This window comes from Balaenoptera physalus (assembly GCF_965194825.1).
Source record: "Balaenoptera physalus genome assembly, chromosome: 8".
In the NCBI taxonomy this organism is placed as follows: domain Eukaryota; kingdom Metazoa; phylum Chordata; class Mammalia; order Artiodactyla; family Balaenopteridae; genus Balaenoptera; species Balaenoptera physalus.
In genome coordinates, this window is record NC_138887.1 from 105,573,728 (window position 1) to 105,591,063 (window position 17,336).

Consider the following 17,336-nt stretch of genomic DNA (forward strand, 5'->3'; position numbering starts at 1 on the left):
AGTACCGAGGTGAGGGGTCCCCACCCAAAAGTAAAGACACCAAGTCCTCCCTCCTGTTGCAGAGCTGAGTGGCCTTCTGTATGGGTATCAACAGGAGGAAGGGTGAGGGGCAGGGAAGGCGGTACATCGTTTCAACAAACCAAAACAAAATAAACAGCATCACACTCATAAGAGCACATTTTATTTGAGGCAAAGAAAAGTCTAGCTGAAAGGATTACAGTTCCAAGCAATCAAAATGCAATTGTTAGAGGCACTATTTTGATTTTGTAAATTCAATTTAGAAAAGGGTATTTGGGTTGTGCTTCCCCCAGATGGATAAGAAGAAGGGCAAAGAAAACTGAAGAGACTTCTAATCTACTGATTCTGCTCTTCGGACCCAACACCAAGCTGGCTGAGCCCTCGCTGGTTCGTCTGTAAGTCGCTGACCCACCGCTGAGGGACACAGGCCAAGCTATACTACACACAATAAAAGTGAGGCGGGGAAAAGCAGGTCACCTGGGGAAGGGCAGGCGCCCACAGCTTCAAAACTCCTCGTGAAAGGGATAATCCTTGTGGGCGGCACAGCTATCAGGAGAAAACAGAAACACATTAGCTTTTCGAGGAAGAGATGTTGACCATAACAAACTTCAAAAAGTCAGAAATGGGGCTTCCCTGGTGGCGCAGTGGTTGAGAATCTGCCTGCCAATGCGGGGGACACGGGTTCGAGCCCTGGTCTGGGAAGATCCCACATGCCGCGGAGCAACTGGGTCCGTGAGCCACAACTACTGAGCCTGCGCGTCTGGAGCCTGTGCTCCTCAACAAGAGAGGCCGCGATAGTGAGAGGCCCGCGCACCGCGATGAAGAGTGGCCCCCGCTCGCCGCAACTAGAGAAAGCCCTCGCACAGAAACGAAGACCCAACACAGCCAAAAATAAATATAAAAAAATAAATAAATAAAAGCAAAAGGAAAAAGAAACACTTCTCTAAAAAAAAAAAAAAAAAAAAAAGTCAGAAATGGTGTCTCATTTAGGCAGAAATAGAGGCCTCAGAGGGCACGAGCCTCTTCTGAGACTGCAGATCCTGGGTCTGCCCTTGGGGTCATGGCCCACCTTCCAGTCCTCTGCCAGGGGCTCTCATCCATCAGCACCTGTGTGATAGACACCACCCTCCCCATGTGCCCAGCACTGTGCCTAAGGTGTGCAGGGCGGCAAGACACGATCCCTGCTGCCTGGTAACTCAGTCTAGTTGCAGGACCAGAGAGAGCACCTATTGCCTTAAACAGTAAGAGGGTGATAATAACATAAGAGATTTTAACAGTCTGGACACGTGACACAGCAAGTGCTCCAAACACATGGAACAAGAAGCCACTGTCACCTCCCAAACCTCCTGGGTACCAGTGGGAGCTGAAGTGAGGCCAGGAGAGTAGGTGAGGATTTGCTACAGGAAGCACAGGGAGAGGGGACAGGCTGCACGTCGAGCTGGGGGTGGACTGATGCAGGCGTACGTGTTGGCCAAGGTTCACGGTCCCATCTGCAGGGCCAATGGCCTGTGTTGGGAATGTAATGGCAATAGTGTTGGAAAGTCTGGCTGGGCAGAGTGTGAAAGGCCCAGGGTGAACCCTGCTTGGGGCATACAACTCTTACTCAAATATTTAGGCAATTCAAAAGTTCCCCATGGCTTTTTTTTTTTTTTTGGCATCCTATCAAACCTGAGAAATATAACACTGCCATTAGCCACAGGGGCTCAGTATAGCAATAGATGCCAAACTGTGGCAATGTGTATGTACGGATGTATGTGTACACATGGTTAGAAAAAGCTTCCTAGGTGACCTGGGGATGTTGCAGCCAGCCGCTCCCTCCCCGTTCCAATCCGAACCCATGAAACATCAGTGGCCAAAGGATAATCTGACAGCTGTTTCTAGAATAGCACTAGAGAGTAGAAGGAGTCTACACATAAAGGGGCCGAACAGAAAACCCCTGTGGTTTGTCTGCCCTTCAATACGCTGCGTTAGCAGCGGGAAGGGAAAAGGAAACTGAATGAACGATCAGTGATTCTCAAAGCAGAACAGACGTAACTTGGCGACTGATTCACTTCTCTCTTCTCTCCCCCTTGCCCACTAGATCAAAAATGATTTTAATGTCTAAAGGATAAGCACCATTAACACAAACAGGGACAGCAGAAAGGGCCAGCGGTAAACTCTGCTTGTGGCCTGTTCCGAATCTGAGGCCGCGGCGTGGCAGCAACACACTCACAGGCATGTGCTCGACCGACGCTCAGGAGAGTTATCGGCCAAGATGCAAACCTGGCGGACACCTGCCAGGGCGGTGGGAAGCCACCAGCGGTGCCAACCCAGAACTGGAGGGAGAGCAGAGGCTGGAAGGAGAGAGCTAGCACCCGAGTCGGCCTTAGGGAATGCTCGAATTTTGCTTAGAAGAGTAACTACTTGAGAAGAAGAGAAGAAACAGAGAAGTCGGACGATAAAAATCACGACAGAGGTGGTTCTCAGTCTCCACTGTGAAGTGGGGAGATTCTTCCTGAAAGCAGAAAATGAGTTTTAAACTTTACGGAGTTAATGCAGTGGTGCAAAAACGAAAAGAGAAAAAACAACCTTCCTTGTCATCTCCCTCAGATTCCAAACTACAAGTCAGAGGGAATACAAGGAACCAGCACATATATAGCTGGAGGGGCCGAGTGATTCTCTCAGTCACATGGTTTAATCGCTGTCAGAGCTGGGATGAACACGAGCCCCAAGCACCATGGTCTTCCGACTGAAACCCCTTCATTAGTCATTAGAGATAAAGAGTCACACGCAAATTTTTCCAGGAAGGTGGGGCACGAGCCACCTGGGATCATCTGGTTTCAGATGTGCCACTAAAATTTGAAAATTAAAAGTCAATACATGTGGTTACTGCAGGTTAGGCCAACAGTGCATGGGAGCGGGAGGAGAAGACATCTAGGGCAGAGCTCCCTGCATTTCCCGGGGGCTGAGTGCGGCTCAGCTGACACAGTGTAAATGTTTCCTGCTGTACACGGAGAAGGCAAGTTAACAGGCAAGGTAACATGCACAAGTCAGAGCCGCTGCAATAGCAGGACTTGGACAGTAAGGCCTCCAGGAGTTATTCTTTCATCTGCAGCACCTGATACCCTCCTGGGGCTCTCCCGGGACTCACCTCACCAAGGCACAGACCCTCCAGTTCCTGTTGTAGCTGAGTAAGGTGGTCATATCCGCACTGCTCAGTTCAAAGTCAAAGACCTAAAAAGAAAAAGAAAAAAAAAACAAAAAACCAACCCTCCAATAAGTTCTGGAAATAGCTATCAAACACAGAACAGGAAAGCATACAAGCAGCTCCAGGCAGGACAGCTGATGAGATGCTGCCTGGAGTGCAGAGGGGCAGGAAGGTAGACTAAACTCAGAGAAAGTTTCTTACATGACTATTCAGAGGACGCACATGTTTTGTCTGGGTACTATGTGAACAATGAAAACAGACCTTCCCTTCCAGAACCTCCAAACAAAATGATACTTTTTCTTCCATTTATTTCTTTCATTCACTTCAAAACCTCTGCCGAGCACTTCCACTGTGATAAGCACCAGGCGGAACACAGTGATGGGTAAGAAGTGTCTTTGCCTCAGTTTACAATGAAGCAAAGGACGAGGTAATTCAACAGCTGGCTACAGGGAATAATTAGCTGCACACTGCAGGAAAGATGCCCCACAAAGCACGCAGGGAATCCAGAGGAATCAGGAAGGAATTCCAGCTGGGAAGCTGAAGGATGTGGTCAAAGGAGACGCTATTTGAGGTGGGCCTAAGAAGCCAGATAAGGTCTTGACAGACAGAGAAGACGAGAAAGGCATATCAGGCGGAGAACTCTGCCTACCCCAGGACCAGAGGAGGGCCCTCAGCTTGGATAATCGCGGAATGTGCAGAAAGAAAGCCTGCTGCATACTCTGTGATCGCAACTGTGCAAAAATGTGCAACGACTACACAGTAAGATGCAAAATAATTATGTTAGCACTAGAGATTAGTCATTTTATAATGTTTCTTTTCTAACACCTTGAAAAAATAAAATAGGAAACAAAACATCCATCTCTAGCAGGATATGTGTTTCTCGTGGTCACTATTTTACCACTTTATTTATCTCCTCCACCCTCCCCAGGCCCCAGGGACCAGCAGCACGTGTTACAGCCACAGCCTGGCCAGTGGAACAGGCAAAAATCAGCTGCTTGCTATGGAAACAAGAGCTGCTGGGAACCAGGGCTCAGGTGAAGACAGAGGGGGTCCTGGCGGAGCTGCTCTGCTCAGTGACAGCAGAGGCTCACGGGCGCAGGGACCCTCCTGGAGAGCTCTTCTCCCAGCCCAGCCCCCAACGCTGGTATGAGAGGCAGGCAGGCAGGAGGTGCCAGGAGGTCTGCTCTGCTCTGGCAGGCGCTCGGAGAGAACACCTCACTGGTGCCCTGTAAGGTCTCTGCAGGCCACGGACTTATCAGCACAGCAGTGTTTGCTGAGTGCTTATGAAGGTACCAAGCATTGCGTGAAGCCCTTCGGTGCATCTTTTTTAATCTTCATGACAACTCTTGAAATAGGTACTATTTTACAGATGGGGGAACTGAGGCACAGTAACTAACGGAGCCCTGATGCAAACCCAGGCAGCATCACTCAAGAGCAACATTTCTCGGCAATGACGAGCTCCCTGAGGAGCCTCAGCACAGGTGTGTGCGTGCAGAGCGGGGCCCGAGGCCCAGGGCCTGCCGGGCGCAGCACCGCCTCCCAGAGGAACCACTGTCCCTGGTCCACGGCGGGCTCCCTGCCACTCCAAGAGGAGACGAGGGGAGGGGGGCCCACACACGACAATCCAGAGGCCCTGTGAAGAGCTGGCCCCTCCTCCACCGAGGAGACCCTGGGCCCACCAGCCAGGACCTTACCTGGAAGTTCTCAGCAATGCGTTCAGGCGTCACAGACTTGGGGATCACGATCAAGTTCCTCTGCATGGGGAACCGGATCAGAACCTGTGAACAGAGGGGCCGAGTGCGTCCGTATACCAGCAGCTCTACATTCTCATCTCACCTAATCTCACACACCCGTCACCCGGAGAAAGAAACCCCAGAACTTCACAGCGAGGAAGCCGAGGCTTAGAGGTGATGGGGTCATGCCCAGCAACGGGGAGGGGAGGCGCTCAGGATCTGACCCCCGAGCCCCGCCCTCAGCCTCCCCGCCACGTGCTTCCGCATCTCCCGGGTACGTTACTCCCTGTCTGGGAACTCACTCTACCATTTGGGAGCGCTCAGCTGATCACGAGAGGCCTTCTATGAGTACAGAGACGGGCGTTCCCTAACAGTGGTGAGTGCTGACCCTCGTGCCAGCCCTCGGAGGTAGAAGGGCAGGTCCGGTTATCCCCAGACCACACGCAGCCTTCTAAGTCCCTTTCCACCACACACTCCAGGACCCGAGCCACACGTCCAGGGAGCGCCTGACAGGGCTCAGTCACTCTCCCCCTTGGCTAATGGGAACCACCACCACGAATGCAGGAAGTTCTGGGAACAGTCATGAGCGCCTGGAAATGGCTGTACCTGGGCTGTGGTTTTATTGTGCTTGTCTGCAATCGCTTTGATCCTGGGATCCTCCAGTAGGGAAGGGTCCTCGGGCTTGGCCCTGGAGACAGAAACACGGTCTGCGTGAGCAACCATCGTCGCCACCACTCCAGGCAGCCGGCAACCCTAACGCTAACCCTCATCGACCTTGGAGGGCAGCCCGCCTGTCTTCTGATTCAGAGCTCAGTTACGAACTCCCAACCCGCTGGAAAAAGAGTAGGTGTCTTGCTACTGGAAACACCAACCAGGAACCCAACAGGAGGCTCCTGGGGAGGTCTGCCCATCAGCCCCAGAAGCGTCTTCCTTGATGCTGGATTCTTCTCTGTAGCCATTTCTAACCGTCACTAGCTGACAAGAGAACACAGTCCCATGGAAACTCACCAGGGCCTGTCGGGAGAGCCAAGGGGACTGTAGGCAGTCACTACAATGCCTTTGGACTGGCAGTACTGGATTAACTTCTCCTGAGTGAGGTACGGGTGGCACTCGACCTGCAGATGCAAACAGGGGGGTTGATGGTGCCACTGTGGGCACGGGCCATGGGACACACGGGAAGTCTCCCCATGCTAAGCCCTCCCCTCCCCAGACATAAAGTTATATGTAACCAATGTCCCAACTCCTAGATAAGCTGTAACAACTGTCTGTTTCCCAGCAACTGTCCCTGACATTAACGATAATAATCTTGTTACTGTTGCCATGGGCCCGGAGGGTTTTTCTGGCTTTGGCCATTTATCAACTTCGACAGGTCTGAGGATCTCAGTGTCTGCACACAGCTCATCTCAAGACCCTGAGTCTTCACAAGGCAGGCTCAAACCCTTTCTCTCCTGCAAGTTTCACTCCCAGATGTGTCACTCTCTTTCTGAGCCATAAATCAGGACTCTGCCAGCGTCCAGGGACCTGCCTCCCGGCTGCTCCCCAGGTGACACGGACAGAAAGTTAACTGCTAGGATCACACAGTAACAAAACAGCCTCCCACGCACACCAGCTTCCCTGCCGGATGTTACCTGGTTAACCGCCGGCTTATATTTTAAGCCAGGTTTGTTTAAGATCTTCTCCACCTGGAGACGGTTGAAGTTGGAGACTCCAATAGCTTTCACCAGCCCTTCGTCCACCAGCTCTTCCATGGCCTAGAGACCAAAGAGGGTCTGCTTGCTGCTGACATGTGCCCCAAAGGACAAGGGGCAGAAGCACCTCTCGCACCCGCCACCTTAACAGGCCCTGCCCTATTCGGTGATAGCAAATCAGATCTTTGGGGAGACAGGAGGCACCAAGACAAAAGCCAGGTCGGCTTTAATGACACAGGAAGAGCAAAAAACAGTAAGAGAAGAACAATTACAGCAAAAGAAATGGCAGAGGATTCACACCTGGCCCCTTGCAAGAAGACTGGGGAGGCGGCAAGGAAGGGGAGGCCAAGCCAGGGGCTGCCTTACCGTCCAGGTGTCCACAAAATCGTTGTCACTGGGAACCACGTTGCCATCCCCATCCAATGGGAAGAAGTCCTTCCCAGGCTGTGGTAACAGTCAAAAACAATCAATAACAGACCTGCATAGAACTGCTGGGGGGGCTGCATCTTTGAAAGCAAAGTTCTAAAACAATTATTCGAAGCTACAATGGCTGGCTACGTTTTTAGAGGATAATCGAGAGCAAATCTGTGTCAGTGTGAAAAAGAAACGGCAGACAACTCCTGAAGCCCCCAGACCCTTTTTCTATCGAATGGGTTGGTGCTGACCAGAGATGGACAATTCTCGGTCAGTGAGATGAACCCTGCCGTGGATGGCAGTGTGTGGATGGGCAGGGAGGGCTCAGGACCAGGATTCACAGGGCCCATGTCCTGGCGGGATCCAAGCCTACAAAACCACCACCTCACCGAGCCCTGCCAGCTTACTGTGAAAAACAAAGGATGAAAGTAAGGCCCCGATATACCACAGGGCAATAAAATAGAGTTATAGGGTAAAACCTGCATGCTTTCCAGCTGGCTGACAAAGCAGAAAACTGAGCCCCGTGGCTAGAGAGGAGGCAAAGGACATAATAACTCTAGAGGTTTCTGTGAAGAGGCAGGCTGCCGAGGTTTATCAAGCTTCCACAGGATGGGGCGTGTGTGGAATGTAGAGACACACACAAACATGTACAGGGTATGAATGGGTATGTGTGTAGGTGCCTGAGGCAGGGGGGAAGGGCGGTCACCGATGACATCTTATGGCCATGGGCAGGAGTGTCACCTGAGCCATGTTCACTGTCACAAAGTTTCAAGTTATACGATCACCACATAACAGAGCAGCACTCTTCAAACTCTGAAACGTGCAGGTGAGTCCCCTGAGGTCCAGATTCAGAGCGCCTGGACGGGGCCTGAGACTGGGTTCTAACAAGCTCCCAGGCGACGCCATTGCGGCTGGTCCAGGGACCATACCTTGAGCAGAGCAGCAAGGACACACACAGACTGTCCACCTGCTCACGACCTGCTAACAGGAGAGGGTGATGCCAAAGGCTACACCTGAGCCCCGGGTACCTACCTTGAAGCCAGTGGGCCAGTGAATAAGGTAGAGGTCCAGGTAGTCCAGCTTCAGGTCGCTGAGCGTCTTCTGGCAGGCGCCTTTCACCAGGTCCTTCTCATGGAACGTGCACCACAGCTGAAGCCAGCGAGAGAACATGTCTTACCCTGCGTGCCGGAAGCGCTTTCCTGGCCGGGAGCCAGACAGCTCGGGGACAGAGGACTTGCTTTCCTCTCCCCAAAACCCACCCACTTCACTGTGACGCTATAAACAGTGGGGAGGGAGATTCCATTTCACATGTGGATCCTAACTTTTCCAAAGGAAGGGTGGATGGTCAGATAAGGAAACCTTTCACAAGGACAAACTGAAGGCACCAAGTAGAATGCACAGGTCAGCAAGCCAGCCCCAGGCTCTAAACATGAGCCCTCTGGCCTACCCTCCCACAGGCTGGTCTTCGTGGAGCCAGCCTCATCCTCCCACCTGGTGCCCTTTGGGCACCACCAGCCTCTGGGTAAAAGACAGTGGCCAGCGGCGGAGATCAGTCTGCAGATGGGAACCAAGTACCGTCCTCAAAGATAACTCCCTGGAAAGGGGGCGCCAACCCACAGCTTTGGCCCCACCAGCAAGGGGCTCCAACCAATGGGTCCGGGCAGAATGACCATCCAACAGACAGGCGACCACAGACGGGCGAGCCCTAGAGCCCTCGTGGCCTTGAGTCAACACACTTCCCCTGGAAGAACCGCCTGCCGGGTGATAACCGTAGCTGTATCAGGAGGCCCCAGAGCGTGGTCGGGGCCCCGAAGCTAATGCTGCCCCTGGATGAATGTGGACAAGAGCCCTCCCTCAGGCTCCCCTGCAGAGCGGGGTACCTTGCTGACGATGAAGAGGTCCTCACGTTTCACCACCTGCTTCTGGAGCTTCTCCTGGATGGCAAACCCCACCTCGTTCTCGTTCTGGTACACGTGGGCACAGTCAATGTGACGGTACCCAAGGTCAATCGCTACCTTCACAGCCTCCGTCACTTTGCCCGGAGGGGACTGAAAGAAACAGGAAATGGAAGGCACGGGGATAAAACCAAAAATGAAACAAAACACACAGTTTGCACACAACCCAGAAGCAAGGGTGGCAGGAACCCATGGCTCCTCAGGGGCTCCCGTTTCTTGTAAGGCCAGCAAAGGCAGGCCACGGCCAGTGTCTGAACATCCCGAGGTGAGATGCAATGTTGCTTCATTTTAGGAAAATCTGACAACCACTTACTAGCAGCACAGATCACCTTAACTAGATGGGCCAAAGCCTGTCGCTTCCTTGTTTCTTCAGAACCCGTTGACAGTATAAAAAAATCCCCCACTCTCTGAATCTATTAGGTTCCCAAGACAATAAGGGATACCGTTTCCTTCAAACAGCTCAAAATATTTCAAAAGCGCTGTAAATATTCACTCCAATTCCCGTTTGGTTCCCGAGTTCCGTGAGTGAATGCCTATGATTTATTTTCTCCTTCCATGCATGGATTCTAGTATTGGCCATCACTTGTTTTCAAGCAGTTTTGAGTGTATCAAAGTCAGGAACATTACTGGTGCAGATTCAAAGGCCTGTGCTCCAATCTCACTGTGTACGAATCTGCTTTAAGAGGCGGAGGTGGGAGGTGGGCCCTCAGAGGTATTAGTGGGCAGAAATGAGTTGACAGGAGGGGGAAACGGGAGCCATGGAAGACCACCATATGGTTTGTGGTCAGAGCGGCAAAAAGACTGAACGCCGCCCCTGCCCGGACCATCTGCGCGTGTGAGTGAGCAGGACAGGCGTGGGGAGCGCCCCCAGCACCCAGACTGGCCGCACAGACACTCATCTCCGCGAAGCTCCTGCTCCGACCAGAGAGGTGGAAAGCAAACGCATGCGCATCAGACTGCTGCATGCATAGAGCGCATTCCTCTGGAGAGCTGGGGTAGAAAAGAATGACCAGGAAAACTCCCCAGGGCCATGAGCAGCTGCAGACATCTGCTGTTTTGACATCAGCTGTTGTGAACAGGCGAGGGCAGAGGAGCGGGGGACCCTCGCCCAGCTCGCTGGCCACCACGGAGGGAGTAGGGGGCGTGGAGAGGCGATGCTGACCTCAGGTATGAGATCAGAAAACATCTTCAGACAATCTGGCAACCTCCTAGTTCCCTGGAGGACCCAAGAAGCTGCACCTGCAGCCTTCCCCCTACCCTTCTCGGTTAAAGGAACAGAGCAGGGAAACCTCGGCATAACCAGAAGGGAGTAAGTACCACGGCCTCCTTGTGGCGTCCTGGGCACAGCTGCTGAAGAGAGCAGAGCACACCCCTTCCCAGGAAAGAGAACAGCTAAGGAGACCCAGCTGGGGAACTGGCTGCCGGCGCACATCAACTGTCTTCAGGCTTGACGGCGCCCTGACTGGATTTCCCTGCGGGCCTGTACTGTGCCAGCCCAGCCACCTCACAGCCCCCAACACTGGGCAGAGGGGCAGGAACCTTTCCCAGGCCCAGCCCAGCCACACGCTGCATCTGCCACAGCGACTGGCGCAGGGCCAGAGACATGACCCCAGCCAGGCCCATGAGAATCAATCTTTGGACTTCAGCTGATGCTACCAAGACAAGATTTCCTTCTGCTGGGGTCCCGGTGCAGGAAGCATGTGAGCCAGGAGCTGCTAGAGGAAAGTGGGGGTGAGGGACAGATGAGGGTGGGTGAGAGACGGCTCCTGGGCACATCTTTTATAGCCTTGAATCTGGTACACCTGACATCATTTTGTAAGTCAATGAATCCCCACCCGGACACATTTTTTTTTCCTGGTTAAGATTAAATTGGTTATTCAGTTCCTTGGAACCAGAAGAGTGCAGAGTCGGATAATCAAGGCTGCTGAACAACTGACAAAAAAACTTAAAAACACATTCTTGTGATGTTTTTATAGAGAAGCCAAGGACAGAAATGACCTTCAAGAGGTCACGAAGAAGCTACAGCTCCCTGACCCTTCCCTGGACAGAGGGCTGATTAGCTAGAGAAGCACGTGCTGAGAAGCTAAGCCCAAACTGCTTTCAAAGGGGAAAGCAAAGCAGAAGCGAGGACTGTCACGTATTTTACAAATTAAATTTGTACAAGCTGTGGCAATTCATAAAAAGACTTGCGAACGGGTGCTACATGCCGGCCTCCCCTTTTCAGAGACGCCTTTGCAGCAGTGGGGATTAAGGCTGCCTGCGGCCACCGGCAGCTGGGAACCAATGGCTCTCACCTGGGCTGGGCGGGCCAGGCCCGGCTCTGGGACAGGCATGCTGGTTGCTAGGAGGCTTGTGCCAGGGCAGATATGTCACAAAATGGAACCTGCCCCGTGCAGTGTTTAGCCCACAATGGCTCAAACGGAAAATAACAACAGCTGCCATTTGTTATGGATCAATTTTCACTAGTTTTAAACGTATCATTGAATTGAACCTTCACCACGACCCTGGTAGATATGGTTACCTCTGTGGATAAGGGAACTAAGGTGCAGAGAGGTTACGAAACTGGCCATGATGGTGCAGTAAGATGTCACGATTCAAACCCTGGCGCGAGGGCCTGAGAGCCAGTCTCCGCTGAGAGGTCTGTGTACTCTGGGGTGGACCCCAAGAAGCTGTGAGACACTGGTCAGGGAGAGGACAAGTCTCCTGGGCTTGGAAAATCATCCTCTGAGATGAAAATATACCAGAATCCACAAACTATGTTCAATACTATCTCAATCAAGAGCCCTTCCCACAGAGACTAAACTAACTTCCCTCATCACTTTAAGATACGGTAAAAAATGACTCAATAAACTTGGGAATGTTAACATACAATTACACCATCTCCCCATCCCATGTCCACATTGAAAACTGCCCATGGAAGGCAGGGGTCCAGACTGAGACTTTGAAAAGAAAATAAATCGTAAAGATCTGTTTCCATACATCTAATAGGAAATCTGCAGAAAACCAGTAGAGGAAACACCCAAGTTATAAATAACCAAATTATATAAATCCTTTACATTTATTTAAAAATAATAATAATACAAATACAGTAATACAAATCCTACAGACAAAATCATGTTTGAAATTCATTTCTGCCACTAATCTGCCCTGTGACTTGGCCACATGCACCTATTCCCATCCCCCTCAGACCTTACAGCTCCAAAGCTCTAGCTTGGGCAGCAACTTGTTGATGTTCTGGGCTGATGGCACCAAGTGACAGTGGTGACAAGTCTCTGCCCCTGAGGCCCCCATCAGCTTCACAAACTGGGCCTATTTCCTTTTCATAGTCCCAACTCGGAAAACCGGAAAACTACTGTCAGTCTCTCTCCCTCTCTCTCTCTCTCTCCCTCTCTCTCCCTCTCTCTCCCTCTCTCTCTCTCTCTCTCTCTCTCTCTCTCTCTCTCGCACCCTTTAAAAACCTAATCATCTTCCACTTTGCTTGTAGCCCATGCTAGTTACTTTAAGATAATATCCCTTCCTCTAGTCCCTCTGCAAGTCAAAAACAAAACACAACAACAAAAACACCGCAGATCCAAAGGAGAAAGGTTATAAAACAATGTCACTGGTAAAAACAAAGTGTCTCAGAGATTGAATCCTCCGCAGTTTTAACATGGGGATTTCTGGGAGGAGAGGACTGTGTCTTTTCTGGCGTTTTTTTTTTTTTTTGAAATTTTCTCTAGTTAGCAGGTATCGCTTTTGTAATGAAGGAGGTGGGTAGGGAACAAAGGAAACTTCACTTTGGGGAAGAAAAACCATCCTGGGTAAGAAGTATGAGAACAGTGTGCCAATGGTAACCCTGGAGCAAGAAACAGGTAACCATAACTTTTGATGTGAACTTAGATTAATAAAGAAATAGGGCATCAACCTCTAAGGCCTTGAAAACTAACATATTCCGGAAAAGCTGTCACTGAAAAACACTGTTTAACCTCTTCTGATTAAACCAGCTTTTCTTCAGAGAAACTCAACCTGCATTTAAGAGAAACTAAGCTTATTTCTTATTATTGGTTTTGTTTAAATACTAGTGATGTCACAATATAATTTTGTTTTTCATTGTAAATATAAAGCATTTTAACTAGATGCATGTTAAACAGACATCTGTGACCTAATTTCTCAAAATGTATTCCAGGTTCCAATTAATTTACTTAGAATCTTCTGGAAGAGGAGTTGCCAAACTTTTTCTGAAAGTGGCCAGACAGAAAATATTTTAGGCCTTGTGGGCCAAATGGTCTGTCATAACCGCTCAACTCTGCTGCTGGAGCAGCACAAAAGTACTCATGAACAATATGTAAAGGAATGAGATGTGTTCTAATAAAACTTTATTTACAAAAACAGGCTGTGGCCTGCGGTTTACCAACCCCTGAGCTGCTGGAAGAGCATACAAAGAAATGGGGATTAGGCAACAGTCCCAGCCTTGATTTGTCCTAACTCCTATTCACAAATAACATTCTGGCTTCCAACTCATCCCCTCAATAATAAAAAGGTATTCTGATATTGAACGCAGATATTCTGGGGACTAAAAGGGTTTTAGCCCCTGCTCTAATTTAACCAGTTGACAATACAGTCCCAATCAACTTGGGGTAAACCTGAGTGAGCTGGGCCTGCTCGCCTGCCCTGTGCTTACACACAACGCTCCCACTCTGCACAACTGGGAGACCTGGATCTGGCAGTTTTGTATCAACAAGGCTTAAAATCTGCCACACTCATACGACTCCAACAACATAAGCATCTGGCAGAACCCGGAGAATGGCAACAATGTGCAATTTTTCACGTCAACAGAGACGCTTTTCATTGTTTGGTGCAGAGAAGCCAACCTCACTTGGCTTATCAGGTTCAACTATGTCCGAATTTATTTTACAGTTTAATAATGTAAACCACAATTTCCAATGATAAAGAGCATTCTGCTGAAGAATCTTTTTCATTGCCTTATCACAGGAAAACAGTCAATTCTGGCTAGGGTTTTTACACCAAAGCTCATAACTCGGTTTGGCAACAAACACAGACCAACTAATGAAACCAAGATTAACTTCCTCCCACTCAATGTGAATCAATCTGTCCTGAATTCCAAGACATCACTGTCTCCACTTGGTTGAGATAGGGATGGACCAGGAATGGCCCCGGGCAGGCAGGACTTATTTAAGCATCTTTGACCTTGAAGAGCTCCAGGTGTAGGCCTGCAGGGAGATGAGGCTGGTGAACAGAAAAACAAGCTACTGTTTTAGCTCCAGTGCCAGCACCTCTGCCTTCTCCCCTCTCCCCCAGGCTGGGATCTCAGGCCATCATGAACTTGCCTTGAATTCTTTCTCAGCATTTTCTCCTATTCTTAAAGGAAGTGATATCACCCTCAAAGAGGTAAAAATTGGTTTATCGGTGGCAAAAAAAAATCTTAGCTTATAAAATGGTTTGTGGCCCGCCAAAGAGCCACTGGACACAGACAGATGTACAGTCTATCTGTGATGCTGAACTTTACTGGTGGGGGGGGGGGCGCTAGAAATTAGGGAAAAATGTCTCAAAGGCTCCTGGGTGTGGGCAGATACAGAGATAATGGAAAAGAGATGGAGAAACTCTACTTCCATTCCTAGGTTTCGAGTATGTGGGTGAGTTACTACGGCCATTTACTATCAATTTTTCAGCTAGGGCCAAACATTTATCAGCAGCAGGACACTGGTCAGCATCAGAAGTAACCTCTGTTTTAGTTGCTCCCTGGCAATACAATGCTCGTGGCTTATTTACTGTCCATTGGGGAAGTCAAGCTTGCCAAGGGAAACTGCCTCTAAGCCACATGGGCGCTGCGGCAGAGATGCTCTCCCATCGGCCTGAAACCTTCACCTCCAAAGAGAGAACGGAGAGTGTGAGGACCTTCAAAGGAACAGTGATTGGAGACTCCCAGAGCCCCGCCAGGAGTCTGAAGGATATACAGACACAGCCACCGTCACATGGAAGATCCCTAGGAACGAGGTGCTGCACCCACTCCCAGAGCCTCCCCCAGTTCTCACAAAGATAAGCAAACGGTATTTCGGTAACCCCATTTCTGTCCAGCATCTGTGAAGGAATATGTACACACACACAGGGGAAAGGTATTAAAACACTATTCATATACCTTTTTTACTTGAAAAAAAAGGGAAATCTACTCCAAGCCCATACTTATACCATTTCACTGTCACCTCCCCTACCACGCCTCTACACAATTCCGTACAACATCTCCTCGACCCCCCCAAAATCTAGTTATCTTACTTCTTCGTATTAATTGAACACATATCTTTAGGGTACCTACAATTTACCAGGCACCTTGAGCAGTGCTGTAAATAGTTGTGACCAAGGTAGACGCTACCCTTGCCCTCAACGAACTTAGTCTGCTGGAATGAATGATCTAAATGTACAGATTTTATAGAGCTATCTTAACTAACTATACAGCTTTGGGGTTGGTGGAGGGAGTGTTAAATGCTCAAGCAAATGATTTAAAACCCGCTTTTATCAACTTTTACTCCTTATTTACCCCAGCCTAGTGATTCTGAAATGATGAACTTAAGGTCAGGACCATAATTTCTGAAACCGCGAGCTTAGAATAAAAATATTGGAATGCATCCCACCCAGTAAGGTTTAAGTATTGGTTTGTGGAACTTTTGTTCCAGTTACATGTGTATGTCTGGGTGGTTCACCATCGTAAAAACTGTAATTTGCCATTGCCAAGAAAGTGTCTGTTCACATCCATTCCAAGAGAATAACCTGCGACAGATGCAATTTAACTTGGTACAATGGTCATAATTCAATTACACCCTTAGAGCCACCACTGGGCTTTTGGAAGAAAACGCAAGTCACATATACTCTGATCACTTTGGCCAAGAAACACTTTCTGTGTGAGACAACTCTACGACCCTGTATTCTCCCTTATATTTACAAATTTTCAACTGCAGGTTTTCGGGTTGAGGTAAGCACCATCCGCTGCTCTATTTCAAACCATTTCACAGCGCCCTCAATCCATGCAGTCTTTTCTTTTCCTTGTCTGTGTGTAAATAACCAATACCCAATCCTATATTCAAAGTTCCAAGGAAAACCCAGGTCACAGCTGTGCAATGTAATATACAATACCCGAAGCTAACTTATAAGCGGCTTAAAATTATTGGGTTTTCCCTCGGCACCCATAATACCACCCCTCTGCGCTCCCTAATTTTCAGATACTCAGACTACCCTTTTGACTCCTAACCGCTTCTTGGGGACTCTGTGAAGAGAGTTCAGTGGTACCGAGGTTTCCGAAGACAGTTTAACTACTGATGGCAGCTCGCAGTTTTGCACGGGCGGGAACCTCCCGGCCCAGATTCTCCGCCCAGCACACTACACCCCTAGGGGCACGCCCGGCTCCGGGAGACTCAGTGGTTCGCGTCTGGGGACATGTAAATAGACGGGTCCTGGCCAAACTCGTGTCGCCTAACTGAATCACCTGCAATCTCCGAGCTTACCTTGGGACGCTTATTCCTGAGGGAGCAAAACCGAAAACGATTAAGGACAAACTATTTCGAAGAAAGACAAAGGAGCGGGCGTTAAGAGGTGCGGTTGAGGGAGGGACGCCGGAGCCCAAGGCTCTTTCCCTTCCATCTCTCAGGCGCCGCCCCCGACCTCCATCCTCGGGGCCACAGCGGCGGGGACACGGGAAGCCCCCTTCGTTCGGCGCCCCGTTAGTGACTTTCCAGTTGGGGTCGGATTCAAAGTGCGGCCCGCGGGTCCCAAGCACCAGGGGTTACGGGGTCGGCCGCCCGTGAGGCGTTCTCAAGCCCCCCACGCAAGGCCCCTGGGCCGAAACCGCAGGCCAGCGCCCTGCCCGCCTCGGCGTCCAGGTTCCCGCGCTGCAGGCCCGATCCCGCCGGGGGCCCGGCCAGCCCGACCGTGGCTCCTCCCAGGCGGGGCGTCCGCGGCGGGGTCGCTCAGGGTCACTGTAGGTCTCTCCCCGGCCCAGGCCGCGCCGAGCCTGAAGCGAGCCCCGGACTGCGCTCCTCAGAGCACCTACCTTCCAGGTGCCCAGCCCCAGGATGGGCATCTTTGCGCCGGTGTAGAGCACGAGGTGGTTGGCCATGACTGCTGAGCTCCGCTGACTCTGACCAGAGGACCATGCAGCGCAAGCTCTAGCGCGGTCCTTTATATAGCCGGTGAGGCCCGCAGAAGCGGCGGGTACGATAGGCGCCCGGCTACGCAAAGGCGGCTTCTGATTGGCCCGCCGGCCAATCAGGATGCAGCGCCTCGGTTAGCCCGGGGTGGGGTGGCTCCGCGGGGAAGCTCCTCCTGCTAGGTCCTAGCGGGACCGGATTCTTTT

The 17,336-nt window shown here is 50.6% G+C and overlaps 1 protein-coding gene across 1 annotated transcript; it reads right to left on the reverse strand.

Annotated features, from left to right (window-relative positions):
- Nucleotides 1–159: 159 nt before the first annotated feature.
- LOC309666028 (aldo-keto reductase family 1 member B1) lies at nt 160–17,193 on the reverse strand. Its single transcript, XM_082473131.1, has 10 exons — nt 17,034–17,193; nt 8,921–9,088; nt 8,073–8,189; nt 6,993–7,070; nt 6,567–6,689; nt 5,947–6,053; nt 5,545–5,626; nt 4,900–4,983; nt 3,149–3,231; nt 160–564 (listed from the first exon to the last, which is right to left on the reverse strand). Exons 1-10 carry the CDS (start codon nt 17,097–17,099, stop codon nt 522–524), a joined length of 951 nt encoding a protein of 316 aa, XP_082329257.1. The 5' UTR covers nt 17,100–17,193; the 3' UTR covers nt 160–521.
- Nucleotides 17,194–17,336: the final 143 nt, after the last annotated feature.

Bases quoted from the DNA above. Each gene is read 5' to 3' on its own strand.
- LOC309666028 (XM_082473131.1), bottom strand. From the start codon at position 17,099: ATGGCCAACCACCTCGTGCTCTACACCGGCGCAAAGATGCCCATCCTG. The intron at 9,089-17,033 runs GTAGGTGCTCTG...TGTTTCTTTCAG, and splicing joins TGGGGCTGGGCACCTGGAAG to TCCCCTCCGGGCAAAGTGAC. The intron at 6,690-6,992 runs GTAAGGCAGCCC...TTTGGTCTCTAG, and splicing joins ATTTTGTGGACACCTGGACG to GCCATGGAAGAGCTGGTGGA.